Source organism: Tripterygium wilfordii, chromosome 11, assembly GCF_013401445.1.
Source record: "Tripterygium wilfordii isolate XIE 37 chromosome 11, ASM1340144v1, whole genome shotgun sequence".
In the NCBI taxonomy this organism is placed as follows: domain Eukaryota; kingdom Viridiplantae; phylum Streptophyta; class Magnoliopsida; order Celastrales; family Celastraceae; genus Tripterygium; species Tripterygium wilfordii.
Window position 1 is genome coordinate 5232252 of NC_052242.1, and position 16326 is coordinate 5248577.

General features: G+C 37.1%; 2 protein-coding genes and 1 pseudogene across 3 annotated transcripts; 1 reads left to right on the top strand and 2 right to left on the bottom strand.

Annotated features, from left to right (window-relative positions):
- The first annotated feature begins 1638 nt into the window (after positions 1-1638).
- Positions 1639-4838, top strand: LOC120008424. Its single transcript, XM_038858735.1, has 9 exons — positions 1639-1812; positions 2101-2126; positions 2337-2421; positions 2523-2732; positions 3655-3777; positions 3853-3910; positions 4006-4079; positions 4361-4449; positions 4532-4838. The coding sequence occupies exons 1-9, from the start codon at positions 1714-1716 to the stop codon at positions 4599-4601; spliced, it is 834 nt and encodes a 277-aa protein (XP_038714663.1). The 5' UTR covers positions 1639-1713; the 3' UTR covers positions 4602-4838.
- LOC120008716 lies at positions 4816-6035 on the bottom strand (annotated as a pseudogene).
- On the bottom strand, positions 5826-8320 carry LOC120008425. Of its 2 annotated transcripts, none has more exons than XM_038858736.1 (5): positions 8162-8320; positions 7836-7932; positions 6966-7073; positions 6420-6484; positions 5826-6312 (listed from the first exon to the last, which is right to left on the bottom strand). In XM_038858736.1, exons 2-5 carry the CDS (start codon positions 7923-7925, stop codon positions 6165-6167), a joined length of 411 nt encoding a protein of 136 aa, XP_038714664.1. In that variant the 5' UTR covers positions 7926-7932; positions 8162-8320; the 3' UTR covers positions 5826-6164. The 2 variants fall into 2 exon arrangements, with proteins under 2 accessions (XP_038714664.1, XP_038714665.1); XM_038858737.1 differs by having other exon boundaries at positions 6292-6312; positions 6425-6484.
- Between the last annotated feature and the right edge of the window lie 8006 nt (positions 8321-16326).

Genomic DNA, 16326 nt, shown 5'->3' on the forward strand with positions numbered 1-16326 from the left:
CATTTCCTTCTCAATCACCTTCACCGGAATGAGTGGGTTGAAGAACGTTATGTGACTCCCTTGGTGAAGTAGGTGGAGATGGATTTGCAGTTGGTTCACCTATCGCTATTTTTTTTGTTCTCTTTGTCATGACTATAAGTGGTTGACACGAAAGGTCCCACCAAATGTGTCAAAAATATGCTTGTAATCTTTGTGTTGGACAGGAGATGTCAAGATTTCAACACTTGGGGATAGAAGTGCTTGGATTATGGATAATATATTCATTCTGGTGTGTCAGGACTTATTGTCATCCCAAAGATTTTTTATAAGGGGTTGTACCAAATACAACCTGTTCACCAAACGAGCTAGTGCAGTCTAAGAACACAAGGCTGCTGGTTCGAGGTTGCCTTCGGAGAAAAGGACTTGGAATTTATTTCGTGCCAAACAAGAAAAAACAGGAGACAAAAGACTTACACATTGCTGTAATGAAAGAAATTCTATTGAAATGAAATGAAAAACAACACATTGCAGAAATACATCAGAAATTTAATTAGCTGAGAATACATCCTTGAATATATTGAGGCATGTTTTACGAGCTAAATTAGAAATATAGCCACGAAGGCTTGAAAAGTAAAAGGCTAAGTTAGAAACTAGTTGGCTAGAGCTATGCTAATTGAAAAGATAAGTGACTAGAGTCATTGCCTAAGAAAGTAGTAAAGATTTGCAGACACGGAGTCTGTGTTTGAAGCAAGGTCTTTGTTTGACTTGGGGTGAGTGTAAACTTCTCTTCTTTCTCCTTTTATACTCTTCATGGTGATCATGGTAATTTTCATCTCCTGTTCCCTTGGCACAATCTTGACATGTGCCGACGTGATGTATCATGGAGAATTGTCTTCTTGTTTGTTGCTTGAATTGCTAGGTCAATACTCTTCATAACCTCAACTCCTCCCTAATAAAGGGCATTATGATGAGAGTTCCCTGGTTGTGCTCCTTCTTCAAGGTGCATGTGGAAATACTGGGGGCGTGTTTATTATTCCACCATCATGAATTGTACACCTTATGCTTATGATTAAGGAAAAATGGCTAAACATCGTCATAATGATAATGCTCATGTATGTTTGAATGTGGGAGGACTTCTTCTTCTTCTTCAATGTGCAGGACGAACGTGCTTTCAGGTCTTTGGTTGTCGTACAGCTTCTAGAAATGCGTTCGAGACTTTTTAGGAACGTATATGCCTCAAACTCCGATTTCTTGTGAACCTCTCTTGCGCTTATTTAGCTGAAATCTCGATTTCTATTTAACAAACTATTTTAAATCAGAATTAAAACAATTATGACAACGAATCCATTGTTTGTAACTTCTCATACAAGGTTCTTTAGACATCCATTATTTCCAGCAACTACTTCTCGGATTTTAGCTTAACTAACACAGGATTTCACCACAAAATGAATAAACATTAATCTAAAATCTCCTTTCCCTTGCCACGTGTCCACTGGAGATTGATTCACCATTACTAATTGACAATTGTAGGTCATTCACTACCATGTGTCAACAGGTGATTGAAGATCATTTTGGGTACAAACGATTCTAAGGTAAAAAATATATATGAAAGTATTATCGTAGTTCTTTATTTCTTTATATGCAATGGAAGGAAAAAAAAAAAAGTGTTCATAACTGAAATCTCGGGCATTTGATAAGGAGCTAAGCGCCAAAAACGTTGCGAAATCAACGAAGATGGGACGGGAGGTGGTTCTGCTACTTCTCTACTTTTCGATTTCTCTGCAAGTGAGAAGGCTCTCTTCTTCTTCGATTTCTGCTCCTCTACACTTTCAGGTTTCGATCGCATCCAAAACTGAAACATATTCGACCATATCTATACATACATACACGAATGTGCTTACTGTTTGGGTTTGTTCCATTGATTGCATCCGGCATGGCGTTATTTGTTGTTAATTGTGGATACAGCGTATATCTTATATAAATTGATCAGGTTTGTTTACAACTGCACAAAGAGTTGTGATTAAGTTTTTGCAATGGAATTTGTCTGTTCATGTCAAGCCCTAATGTTGCACTCAACCTTACCGTCTGCGTTGATCTTTTTCACTCTGTTATTTTCTACAGGGCAATAGAGAATCTGCAGCTGCAAGGTAATGTGGCTTTCAGTATTTTCTAGGAAATTTTGACTAGATTCAGTGAATCTCGCTTCATGTATCCTGCCATTGTTGAGTGGGCTCTCTAATTCAGTACTTGATGTTGTGTTTCATGATCATATTGTGTTTCATGACCAATGGCTGCAATTTGATGATCCTATTGCTGAAAAACACTATCGATAACTGATGTTTGCACATTTGAATTAGAAATGTAAACCTGGAGCCGGAGGATGCTCACCAAACACATTGCTCTAGAGAAAGGAGTAGGGCAGCATGGGAATTAATTGAGGAGGTATTGAAAAAGCACAATTGTATAGTTTTCTGCTTTGTGTCCATTTGACAGACTTCATGGGCTTCCTTACTGAAATCACCATCACTTGATATTTGGTGCAGTATTTGATGCCCTTTGTGGAGAAGGAACGATATCAGATATCTACTAGATGTAGGCTTCACCCTGATAACGATCTGTACAGAGATCAGGAAAGGCACAAGTTCCATGTACAACTTAATGAGTGGCAATGTGGGTACTGTAAGAAGACCTTTTATGAAGAGAAGTATCTTGATAAGCATTTTGAAAGCAGACATTATGATTTACTGAATGCGGTATGTGCCTTCGAGTTTTCCTAGCACTATTAATTGACAAAATCTGAGTAGTTGATTCCATGTCAAATAAAAAAAGAAGTTTGGAAAAACATCATGATGGAAGTTTCACTGCAAAGGATTTACTACTATTTTAATTTTGAGATTCAGATTCCTGTTGTAACTAGGTGTTTCATATTGTGTTTTCAACTTTTCATGGAATTTTGGCTTTTGATTACTACTCTGGCCCACCTTCTCCTTTTGGAGCTGTCCTGTGAAATTTGGTTTCAAAAAAGAAGTTAGGAATTAACAAGTTTGTACTAGTTCTTACAACATTTAGCACCGCTATTACAAATTGTAACAACCATGAGGAAACTTTAGAAACCTCATTGCATGTCCTTTACCTTCTCCTAATCTGTAGAAAAGTCTTGAATATATAGAAAGCCAACTTTATGGCTCACTACACTTTCTATGTCACCTAGAGCAAACCCAATCCTTGCTATTTTATTTCTCTAGCTGGTTTCCAATATCACTTTCTCATGAAAATTGCTACCTGCCTCCGTACTTCTATTATTTTTCCTCCTTAAAAATAACACTGAGCGATTGGCTGAAATTCATTTTCTTATGCAATGGCCAATTGTGATTGACTGTAGATCAACTCTTTTTATTAATTTTCTCTTTTCTTATGCTGCTTCACAACATCCAGAGCTCTATCTGCATATGTGTTAGAATTTACTAATTTAGATGTAGAGTCAAACTCTTAGATTCTTTAGTTGCCAAATATTACTTTTTTGATCTGTTCAATATTTCTTATTAAATTCTCCTAGTAGAGTTTAGTTTTCAATGTAAAGAGGCACTCTTAATATATATAGTTTACTTGTTTTAGAATTCTCCGTCACGGTAGCAAGATATAGAGTCTTAAAAGTCTATTACATTTTTGAACCAGACTCGCAGCAGGTGCTTGGCAGACCTATGTGGTGCATTGCACTGTGACCTTGTTATGGGTTCCCAGCCACGGAAGACTAAATGTAATCCTGCTGCTGTGGCAAGGAATAAGCATCTTTGCGAGGTGGGCTATGAACAATGTTTACCCATTTTTTTTACCACATTGTTGCTTGTATTTTAACATGATATTTTTATGCAGAGTCTAGCTGATGGCTGTTTCGCAGTTAACGAGGGTCCCTCAGCTAGCCGTCTTCACGGTATTTATATAGTTTTATGTTTCTAATAGGAAAGTTTGGCCTTTTTGATATTTCTTTTTGCTCATTAGTTTGATTCCTTTTGTATTCAATGGCAGAATTCTTTTTACGCCAGTTCTGTGATTCCCATACTTGTGCTGGAGGTCAGAAACCCTTCTCTAAAGGACGCAAGGTGAAACATTCAATAATTTTCTTTGTTTCATGAATTATTATCTTCTTCTATGGTACTTTTAACGGGTCTGATTGCTGAATCAGGCGGGAAATTCTACTTTTCATTTGTGCATCTAAATGCTCTGACTTTTGGTCAGGGTGACTGAATTCTTAAAATCAGAAAACCAATAATATGGGTTCATGCACACGTACCGACTTGTTGCATTAGGAAGGCAACGTAGAGGGTCCTTCTAATGTGGTGGTCATTATTCATTTATTATGATCCTTTTTTGAGGTGTGCAGAAGAAGAGAAGTACACTCTATATTGCTTTTGCAATATTGCTTTTGATGCTGCTGCCACTGTTCTACACTTTCATTTACTTGTACCAGAGGTAGCAGTCCTATAATTCTTTTGTTCCCCATTTATTTATGCTATTTAAGCAACTTCACAATGCGTCCTTGTTTATTTTGCAGGGGAATTAAAAGGGGCACCCAAGGGCTGAAACGCATCTCGGAAATCATACAGAAGAGAAAGCATCCATGATGGGTTTAGTTTGATACTCGTTTATAACATTGGGTTTCTCTTTGGCTTGGATTTTACAGTAGAAGAGATGCAGAGATGAGGGAAAAACATCCTTCCACACCTGGAAGTTATATACTGTTAGAATTTTTACTTCTGACGATCATCAATGTAAGAAGCTACAAGAAATTCTCTGAGCATCTGAACTCGACTTGACTATTATATCCTGCAAGTTTTTGGATGTCCACATTCTTTGAAGTATGTCTCTACTGTACATCAATTTCTATGATATTGCTAATGGTGCTAGCTTTTGGAATAGTTATATACAAGACGCCATCTTTAACCTCTGCTTTGATCTTCTCAAATTCTATGTTCTCTGACAAGGCAATCCGGCTACTGTACTTTCCAAAGCTTGTGGCTGGCCATTCTTCGTCATCAGTGGTGAGTCGACCCACTTGTCTCTTCTTGATCTTTTTTGCCTTAACCACAATCATGTTCTCTTCAACCCATACCCTTCACATCACCTTTGGTCATCCCAGGCATATCGAATCTCATCTTATAGTCTTTCTCTCTTTCGTTTATTGCCCAAGGCATCCTTCCCCTACCATATCCCTACCTCTCTCTTCCAGCAAGAGAAGGCCAGCTGCCACTGTAAGCAAAAGGATCTTCCATCGTCCTCTCCATTGTGTCCATCATCTGTTGCACAGTCCTTGTAGTTGGAAACCTGTCCCATAACCCTGAAGGTAAGTCATGGTTAGAACAGTTTAGTTGTAGAAGTGAGCGAAAGCGTAGGAATGATCTCAAAGTGTGTTTGGAGAAGAAAATTTTGCTTCTGAAAATGTGGGTTGGAGATGCCTTTTCTTACCTATCACTTCTGTTTCTTACCTGTTGGTGGTGCAACTGAGGCTACTCTATTTGATTGTTTTTGTTTTTGGTCTGGGATGTTGTGGATTGTGAACTCTTTTTTAAATTCAATGTTCTAGACAACTCTACACAGTGTTACAGAAGCCATGCCCAGTTGCCTTCTTCCACATTAGATGGTCTGAGAACTCAATTAGATATAAATCAAGCAATTCAGGCAATGAAGAACGCTTATACTTCTACATGTCTAAGGATTTAATGTTACTTTTGACATGGATAATAATTTGCCAACAGAAGAAATGAACCTCAAAATGCAAATTGTAAATCCAGAGAATGGCATAGGGCAAAATTAACAAGGATAGAAAAATAGGTGTTCAATAAGTGAGAGATAGAAATGGAGTATTTTTAATTCAACAATGCAAGAAAACATTTTCTACATATAACCCACGAATAATTGGCCTCTCAAAACCAGCTCACACAAACAATGTGAGTGCACCATCTCTGTTTACCAATAAGCTCTTAAAAGACAAAAACCAGTTTCTTGAGCAAGGAAGTTGTACTGATGTCAACAACACTACTATTCCCGTGCACTCGCATTCTTTTGCATTATGACGATGGAATCATTCACATCGGACTCCCATCCTTTTAGTCACCATGCTTCTCCAGCACTTGAAGAATGAATCTGATTTGAAATGAACAACCCAGACAAATGTATTTAACTCCCAATCAATTTCTTCTGCTTGGATCCCGGCTGAGTCCATGCTTCTTTAGTGTCTTGATATAATTCCTCATGAGGGAAAACTTGTTGCTTCCAAGATGATAGAAATAATCCCAGGTATAAATACCAGTTTTATGCAAATCGTCAAATATTATCCTGAATTGTCATCCTCAAATTAGTCATTACCATAAAGCAGAAGCATATGTCCTAGAGGCGGTGACAAGGCAGTGACGAGGAGGAAACTAAAATTAAGCAAGAAGTACCTTACCCCATAGTTTCCTACAGGTTCTGCGGACATGATCCCCACATGGCGTCTCCCAAATATCACCTAGTTCAGAAATGTCGAGAATTTAAGTAGGTCTGCTGGTGAATAAAAGGTAAATAACAATGATGATTAACTTGTTTTCACAATCATTCAAAATCATCAAAGGGGATGAAAAACCATAAGGGTCAGTATCATATAAAAGAAAGATAGCCATATGTTGGTGTCTTTTCAGAAGAAGTGAATGAGTTGTGCTTTACCAATTTAAGATCAATAGGAAATGTAATTCTGTTTACACACTCAACTAGAAGAGTAAGAACTAAATCAAGCAAAAAACATTGACAAAAGAAGTAAAGAACTTATAAAGTAGGATTAGTGTGACATTACGAAAACTGGATGGATGCAATTCGCTTATGTAATGAAGAATAAAACCTAATTAATAATGTGAAAAAAAAAAATCATCAGAATAAGTGAATAACCATCGAGATGATTATAGAAAAGAAAATCAACAAAAGCAGGACTGTGAAGCAAAATTTCTGCCGATTACCTTTTCACCCCCAAATGATCTAATCTTGGCATCAGCAGCTGGGCTGTATACTCTCAAAAATTCAGCTGACAAACTATATTTACTACCATTAGCAAATTCTACCTCTACCTGAAACGAAAATTTCAACAAAATGACAATGAAACTTATTGCGAAAAAAAAAAAAACTTACGCAAAAAATAAGCAATAGCTGTGAATGGGATTCAAATTGTGTTACTAGAGTTGAACATGCAGAAAAAATTGATTGAGTAATAAGTTTGTTTAATGCCAGATACATGAGCATATATGAGAGCCCAATAATAATTCCATCCTACCCAGAAAACAACCAAGTTTAAATTATTAATAAAAATGGAGAAAACCACCAAATGCCATTCTCTGTGTATACTAAACCTTAAAAATCAAGTTTGCTACAGGAATTAAGTCGTCATCCGTCAGCAGATAACTGCGAGAGAAACTAAACTACTAAGTATGCCCTTCAGGTCCATTATCCATCATTGGACAAGGCCAACTACATTTTGAAGAACTTGAAATCAAACCTAAGTAGATGAAAGATGCAATTTGCTCATAATGAGTCGTAACAATAATTATAACTTTGAGCAAAAACTTTGTTGCTGAATTATATACATTCCTAAGCATATCATACAAGTGTTGACGTTCTTCTGACAATCAAATACACAAATATAAAATTCAGTAATCATTTGGCCAGATTTGCATTGTGAAAGGAAATGCAAACGGTCTAGATTCTCTGCTTTGAGTCCTTCAAAAAACAAGAATCAAGTAACTCTTTTTAGCTCAAAACCCACAAAAATCCACATAAAGAAAGACAAGGGAACAAAAGGAATCAACTTAAAAGGGAAAGGAAGCTTAGCTTACACATTTTGGTCGCTGGAGAGCAAATCTGGTGAGGCGTGTAGCATCTACGGCCGTGTTTATATTCCTGATTGCTTTCTGTACTGTAAACATTGTTATCCTGCGTCAGAAAGTCACTTTCTTCAATTCTCAATTTTGTTGTCAAATTACGGACCTGGATACCAGATACGTATCGCGAACTCTTGATTTCGTGCGCATCGTGTAGGTGTGTCGTGAAAAATGTAAGAATTGTACGATAACATTCTGATTTCGGAGAGAGAACTGAATCGTTCGATACTAACAAAGCGTAGGACACAAATCGCCCGAAATTGAAGACGAAGATAACGTACCTGTGCTGTACTTGAGACTGGAGTTTAGCTGTTCTTCGGGATAGGTGGAATTAGGGTTAGAATTGGCGTGATGTTGGATGCTTGGGAAGAGGAAAAGGAAGAGGAATTCTCAGAGAAGGAGAAAGCGGGACGGAGGAGGATCAAGTATAACAGCTTTGGAAACGACAGCGTTTTTGTTAAAGTTTTCCAAAAATATAGAACGAAAATTTTCAAATCATTTTAAAGAGAGATAATTTAATGGAATTTAACTACACAAAATAAATATATTATTCTAAATTTATGGTTATCGATTTAAATAATATTTTTCTTTGAAGTTTGGTATTTTAAAATAACAATGTTAATTTTGAAATACATTAATAAAATTAATAATTAATGAAGAAAAATGACATTAATTTTGAGACAACTCAAACTAAAAGATGAACAAGTAAAATGAGACGGAGGGTTTTACATAAAAAACTAAAAATAATTTTTTTTAATGATTCAGCCAGTGGTCCGTGAGCCCGGACAACGAATTGTTCTAGGCCTGGCCTATCTATATACTTCACAAGTTGGGATGGGGTTCGAGTCCACTATGCCTATCATATGAAGCGATCTCGAAACGGGCCAATCCACCATAGATCTGTTGGCACCCCAAGGTATATAATGGCTAGTTTTGGGGGTAATTTTGTCATTTTCATTAAAATATCAATTAAGAGACCAAAATGTCCAATTCAACATCTATAAACGGCTAGTTTTTGAGCCATTATGGTCAACATGACATTTATAAATAATACATTCAACTACATTATTTCTTACCACAAACTCAGCAATCTATTAACACTCTCTAATTTCTCTCTATCATCGTTATATCTTCAACAAAGTTGATCGAATTCGGTGTCCATTATACGGTGCAACCACATTTCTTACAAGTGTATAGGAGTAGCTCGATCTGCTTAGCTGGGTTGGATTTCTTGAAATACGAATAACGAACCGTTACAATCTTCATCTTTAGATTCGTGATGGTTCGCTTGTAGATTTGGAGGATGTGATCAGTAATGAATATAGTAATGTGAGATTTCGAACCACTAAATTATAGCGATTCAAAACTCAGTTTATTACTCGTAAGTTCACGAATCAATGGAAGTATAGCTTAGTAAATACAAGTGTCGAATCCACGAGGACTGAATATTAGTCTATCATAATTCTAAAATTCACTACAAATATTACCGAATAAGAAGACAAAAATTATCGATGGTTTATTATGAGAAAGAAAGAAAAAAATTATGAGAAGATTTGCAAAGAACAAATCAGAGAGTTGTATGGAAGATCAAATTGACGAAAATACTAGGGTTCCGATTTCACCATCTTTATTGTACTTAAATCTTTTAGTTGTCAATTATCAATTCCTTCGTATATGTCAAAAACCAAGTCCCCTAATTCATGTAGTAGTCATGGAGTCTAACTTACTACGTCTATTCTTAATTTGCAACTATCCATGACGTCTAAAGTAGTTTAACAAACAAGAACGCGATTAGATCTATGTCAACTTATGTTGTGATCACATGAATCCTAACATATGGCGTCTGTGTCTAGACAATCATGGTGTTAAATTACAAGATGCTATTCCCAATCCGAGCATGACATCTACTACGAATTGCATCACAACAATCAAACCTAGATGGTAGCTAAGCATCATAGTTCAATTATCAATTAAGCATGGCAATCAACACTTGACATAACATAAAGAAATAAAAAAATTGATCAAACCAATATCATTAAGCACAATCAAAGAGGCTATATCATCCCCTAGCAAAAGGTTTCGTTCCTCATGCTAGATTCACACAAGAAAATAAAAATAATAGAGTCCATAGAAATCTAGGAAAGAAAACACAAGAATGGTGGAACCCGGTTGCCGAAATCCCTTCTTTTTCTTTCTCTTCGTCCACTTCCAAAAAGATCCTCCAAGCCCATCTTTTTGGCTTGTGATGAGGTATTTATATATGTGCAAAACTCTCCTCAACCTCCTAGGTTTTCCTTCAATAATAATAAAGCATGTAAACCTTAAAGGAAACTCCTAAAAGAAGTCAAACTTCTAATTGTTGTATTTCCTATTTTGTCGAGCAGCTGTTGAACGCCTGTTGAGCATCTATCGAGTGCTAATTGCTGGTCAATCTTATGACATCTATGCTCGAGCGTGGGTTGAGCAGCTGTTGAGCGTAAGGAGCTGAAAAGCACAAAAGATAAAATTTATGTAAAATCCGATCTTATTTTGATAAACAAAACACCAACTCAAACCAAAAACACAAACATGAAGGTGTATAATAATATGCACATCATATAGCTTACACTATTTCGCTTAAGGCTCTCCCGTGATGAAACTGTGCTTGAAGAGCTTATTGTCTCGAAATTGATATTAATACTTGTTGGTTATGAAGATCAATTTTTATGTTTTGCGGAAGCGTTTTAGGAACGTCTTAGCATAGGTGCAAATCAAAATTTTAACTAACAATGCACAACCGTACATGTTATTCGGCCAACCTATGTTTGTTGTCTAGCACGAGTCTAAAAATTTATTTGGTTACAAAGAATATTTTAACATATCAAACAAATATACAAGATCAAGTTTTAATTTTTGTAAATAATCCTAATATGCTTCTAGATTTATTTCTATAAAAAATTAAATCTAGATCATACAAATAGATAGCATGGCGTAAAGAAAGTTTAGAAAACTACCAACCTCTTTAATATCGAGGTCCCTCGTTTTCTTCTTTCTTAAACGCACGAACCACCAAGAAATGCTTACATCTTTTGCTTGGTATTACCCTTAAACTAACTACAAAAGGCAAATAAAAATCTCCTAGGGAGTAAGCCTAATCATACAAGCAAGCTCTCTTTTTCCTCTCGAGAAATCTTCTATTTTTCAACTCCTTGAAATTTTGGAATAATGTAGATTTTTAGAAGAGAAAGAATTTATATTAAAAACTAGGAGTAGGTTTTTAGGAATCATGTCACAATTAGAATTAGTAATATAATAGGGTTAGAAAAAGGAGAAGGGGAAGGGAAGTGGGAGAAGGGTTGTCGTGCAGCCCATTTTGTGCACGTCCATCAGCTAGCGCCCAGCTGCACATGTTGGGCCATGGCTTAGCATTGGGTGATAGCCTTGGGCATTCACCTTGAAAACCTCCCACTCTTAGGATTTTCAATGTCACTGCTCCTATGTTGAGGAACATGTCGAACGACTAAGGGTTTGATCTCCTTTGTCAGCAAATCCCCGAGAAAAAATTACACCGAGGACTTAGGGTGCCATAGTTTTCTAACTTTTGCAATGACTTTCTACACAAAGTGGTATTTATGAGATTTTTTCAATCCATTTACTAAAGATTTCCTTTTCGATCTTAGTGGATGCAATTGGGATGATTCAACCCTAATGGTGGAAGACTCTATTTCCTTGAAAGAAGGGGACCAACACCCTACACTTTGAATAAGTAAGGACTTTGTTCCTTCAAATCATCTCTCTATCAAGGATTGACTACATTTCTCACCCAATACTAGTACATCCTCCGTCGAATTCTTTGTAAGTGTCAATCCTTAACATGAGAGTCAACACAGTCTACTTTATTTATGTCCTCAAACTCATCCACTTGCCTAGACACATTAAAAATATTCATCTATAAGGTCTTGTTCCCAAAAGAAAGTTGCATCACCTTATTCCTACAATTTATCAAATCGTTAGAAGTTACTAAGAAGGATTTACCTAGGATTACCTAATAGATGTACTTAAGATAGAGAGAGGCTAACTATCCAAAGCAATGAAATTTATCAAAAAGTAGAACTTGTCCACTTGAACCAAAACGTTCTCAACATTGCCTCTAGGAACCTTAATTGATCTATCGGTTAGTTGCAAAGTGATCCTCGTGGGTTTTAATTCACCCAAACATCTTCAACAATGCTTGCTCTATCCTATGGTTTCCTACGACACAAGAAATGGTAGGGCAATCAGGGTCCTTATACTTAGGAGGATTCTTGTTTGGATAATTGAGCTTGCTTGGTCCACTAGAAATGTTTTTTCCTTCACATTAAACATTATTATCACCGAATACAATTCTTTAAGAAACTTGACATAGGAATGTATTTGCTTAATGACATCTAAGATAGGTATGTTGATCTTGACTTGTTTAGATAGCTCAAACATCTTCAAATTCAATGACTCATTTGTATTCTTTCCTAGCCTTTGTAGAAAAGGTGGCTTTGGGACATACTCATCTTCCTTTCTCTCTTTCTTTCTCTCATCACTTTTTTTCCCTTTTTCTCTCTTCTTCTCACTTTGCACTAGACTTTTCTTAGTTGTAACACTACTGTCCAAATAGCCAACTTCTCCTGTTTGGACGTGGATCACTCTGTCAAAATGATCTAAATGCTCATATTTCCTATATTGTCTCCCAATTTCTCCAATGTTTCTTTCTTCCCACTTTCTTTAGGAGCTATGATTTTCTCTACTACTTAGCCACCTCTCAAGGTAGAGATGGATTGTACTTTCTCATGCCCAATTTGAAGTTTCACAAACATTTATGTGCGATCCGGCTAGATGAGGTTGGGATGTGCACTTGTACATGTCATTACAACACATACAAGCGCGTGTGAAGTCGTCACAAATTGATAATTATAGATGCAATTGGACATTTGAAAATTAAAGCATGGTCCATATGCATACCATAGATTCAGAGGAGTTCGGAGGTCTAATTATGTGTGGGGAAGGTGTTAAGCACGCCACATCATTCGTTCAAATGGAACGATAACCATCTGAGATCTAGGGGATTCTGAGTGCTGCAGCTGCTACAAGAGATAATATATATACATAATAAAAATTCATGGATAAAAGGGAGTTGGGAGTTGTTTGGATCAATGTTCCACTTGCAGCATGTGTGACTTTATGAACAGAGTGCACATGACTTTTAAGCGATGGCACTAGGCCTTTGCTATCGAGAGAATTATGGTATCTAATGAGATGAAATGTATGCATGATAAGGATGATGATAAGGGATGAATAATGAATTGGATGGTAGAAGAACCACGGGAGAATGCTGGTCTTGTGAAATGCTGCCCATACCCGAATGGCTGAATAAGGGACACGAACATATGGGTTGCTTGTCAGGTGCCTGTCTACCATGATGTTAGGATATGTATAGGAATATGAATATGTGATGAATATAAGAATGATAGAAAAATCGTATGAGAGTGCTAATCTCGTGAAATGTTGTTTATACCCGAGTGAATGAATAGAAGGACATGAGTGTCTGCGATGCTCCTTTGATGACATCCATCGTGATGTGAATATGCACATGTGATGTGAGTGGGTTATGAATGTATGGTTCGGAGACATGAACGATAACGAAAACATGAACGGATGTCAGATGTGAAACACGATCTGTTTTTGAGTGGATGAACAGGGGACACAGGCATATGCAATTCATGTGAATTGTCAACCATGGTGTGAAAGCATATGTGATATGAATGGGTAATGAATGCGAGATGTGAGACAAAAATGTAAGATACCGCCTGAATTCCACCTTCATGATGAATCCAGTGGTCATCAAAGCACTTCCACCTACCTTCTTTCTAATGCTCTATGCTCCCTCCTTATCTCTTTTTTCTTTTCCCGTCTTTTTCAGGATCTTTTCCCCCTCTTTTTTCTCTCCGTCTATTGAGCTTGCTTTTACCTGGGCCATATCTAGGATTTGATTAATGATGGATAAGGCCTGATATTTGGGTCTAAAATGAGTTGAAGCCAGTGGAAAAGTCAAAGGCACTTAAGGGTTTCACCCTTTTCAAGACGTGAAGGAAGCAAAGTTGAGTGCCAAACTACACGTCTCTGGTTCCTAGGCACTGATGACGCCGCCTCGTTCTTCAAAACGTATTGACTGCCTCTTTGCCCATAAATAGAAGGAGTCCGGGCTCTAGGTCACTCAACGAACTTTCCACCTCCAGGGAGAATGAAGAAGTCCAGAATGCAATTGAAGATGTTTTCATTTTTTCGAAGGCACTGTCAAGATTTGAGAGGGAGAGATATCAGATTTCTCCAAGGGATGAAGCTTTTAGGTGGCGGAGTGGGCAAGCCTTGGCCATGTGGTATCATCGGAGTCCTCATGATACCTTTTTGGCAATGATCTGGTCCTGCTAACTTTACCTGGACAATGCTCCGGCACTGCTAGTGTAGAGTCAGAGTCAAGACACCCTGATTGGGCTAGTTACTCAATTTGCTAGGATGAACTTATGCCAAGGCAGCCAACCAACCCTTCCCATGCCTTCTGCATAGGAAGGGATGTTAACAGTCCTATAATCAATTTCACATAAAGTTCTGTAATCGTAACTTTGTTCAATAAAATTACAATTTCTTATTTCATTCCTTTTTTATTCTACGATACTGATCTAGACATAAACTGTTATCTCCGTGATCATTGATGGTACGACTCTACTCATGCAAAACCAAGACCATGGGGCCTCCATGGAGTATGCGCATAGAATTTTATGTTACCTATTAAACACATACATAAATAAGCAAATGTTATACAAAAAGAAGTCTAGTTTCAACCCATTAGATTACAGTCCATTTAGCTAGCAACAATAGTCCATTTAGCTACTATATTGTGCCATAATGTGATTCCCGTACATACTGTGATACCCTGTATCAGTGGGTTGGGCCATAAATCCCTTCAAGGGTTGGATAGTGGCTGGTGCTGTGGAAGTCACGACTTGAATACCACATCGCTTGTGGATAAGAGTGAAAGTGCAAAATATAATAGGCTAAACTCTCAAACTAGTAACAACTGATTTTCCTTGGAGTGGTTGCACCAAATCCCATAAAGACTCCGCAATTAAATGTGCTGCTACGAGAGAAATATTGGGATGAGTTACCTCCTTGGAAGACAAAGCCATGAGGGCCAGTTGGGCCCAAAGCGGACAAAGTGTTACTGGTATTGAAGGTGCGGGCTGTTACACATACCATATTCGAATAGCATCCATTAAATAACATAATTATTTATACTCTAAACATAAGTAGTTAGGTGTAAACTAAGCATTTCCAATCACTTTGTGTGATCCCCGGAGAATGACCACTTGCAAGCGCTCGGGATTTCTACAAATGAAAAAACAATATTAGAATAATAATTTTAAATTTCTTGTACAAGCATAAATGAAATTGAGAAGGAGAAATTACTGCATGTGGCGATGTTAACCACAAAAGGCATTATGACTCCCAATAGTGCAACCACAACCAGCAAGAACCAACCGACATCCTAGTGTGATAGTAGAATGTTGTCACATGCAACCTCGCATGTTTGATTTGGAGAATGATCGAGTCAACCTTCTCGATCAAATGTCCAATAAGCATAAGATCTCCTATCCTCACCCTCTAGTCATCCACCCTCCTCTCCATATCACCATATCTTATCCTCAACCTATCAAAACTCACGTGCATCCTCTCCCACCTCACAAACATACCCGAGGCTTTAGGGTGCGCACGTACAACCTAACACAAGTATCGTAATAATGTATGGGAGGGAGCGGAAAATAGAAGACACTACACCTACACATATCAAGAAGAAAGCAATTCAAACCACCAAGTTACTTATAATTGACTCCCCATCATTCTCTATCATACTATGATCTTTTCTAAGATCTTGAAAATCCTTTTCAAACATGATTGACAACACATTATTTAATATATATATAGACAGTATGTAGGGAATTTAAATCACAATAAAATGGATTAAGAATTAAGTAAACAAAATTTCATTATTATAAGTGGACTTGGATTAACTGGGAGGAGCCAAAAATAAAAGGCACGAAATGGTAATCATCAAGCCCCTAAACACCGTAAGAACTCATTTGTAGGAGATTCAATCTAATTACTATGCTGAAACACCAAGATAAACCTTACATTTTTCTTTCAAGAAAAAAAATCTAAGCAACAAATTTACATTACCAAGAGAATTCACAGTAAGTCCACTATCATTCTGGATGATTGAGAATTTTTATATTGTAGAAAGATAGGGTGATTCTTTTGACTAGACAAAAATGGGATACTACAATTTTGTTGTTTAGATGGATTGGAAAATGGTTGAGATGGGAATTTGCCCTTTTCTGTATAATTAAGTTCTTGGTGATTTGTCTCCTTATGTCTTCCATGG

What these genes read in the sequence shown, in the direction of transcription:
- LOC120008425 (XM_038858736.1), bottom strand. Translation starts at nt 7,925, where the DNA reads ATGTTTACAGTACAGAAAGCAATCAGGAATATAAACACGGCCGTAGAT. An exon ending in GATCATTTGGGGGTGAAAAG is followed by an intron (nt 6,485 to 6,965) that starts GTAATCGGCAGA and finishes TTTCTGAACTAG; the next exon opens with GTGATATTTGGGAGACGCCA. An exon ending in GTAGGAAACTATGGGGTAAG is followed by an intron (nt 6,313 to 6,419) that starts GTACTTCTTGCT and finishes ATGACAATTCAG; the next exon opens with GATAATATTTGACGATTTGC.
- LOC120008424 (XM_038858735.1), top strand. Translation starts at nt 1,714, where the DNA reads ATGGGACGGGAGGTGGTTCTGCTACTTCTCTACTTTTCGATTTCTCTG. An exon ending in ATTATGATTTACTGAATGCG is followed by an intron (nt 2,733 to 3,654) that starts GTATGTGCCTTC and finishes TTTTTGAACCAG; the next exon opens with ACTCGCAGCAGGTGCTTGGC. An exon ending in CCTTCTCTAAAGGACGCAAG is followed by an intron (nt 4,080 to 4,360) that starts GTGAAACATTCA and finishes TGAGGTGTGCAG; the next exon opens with AAGAAGAGAAGTACACTCTA.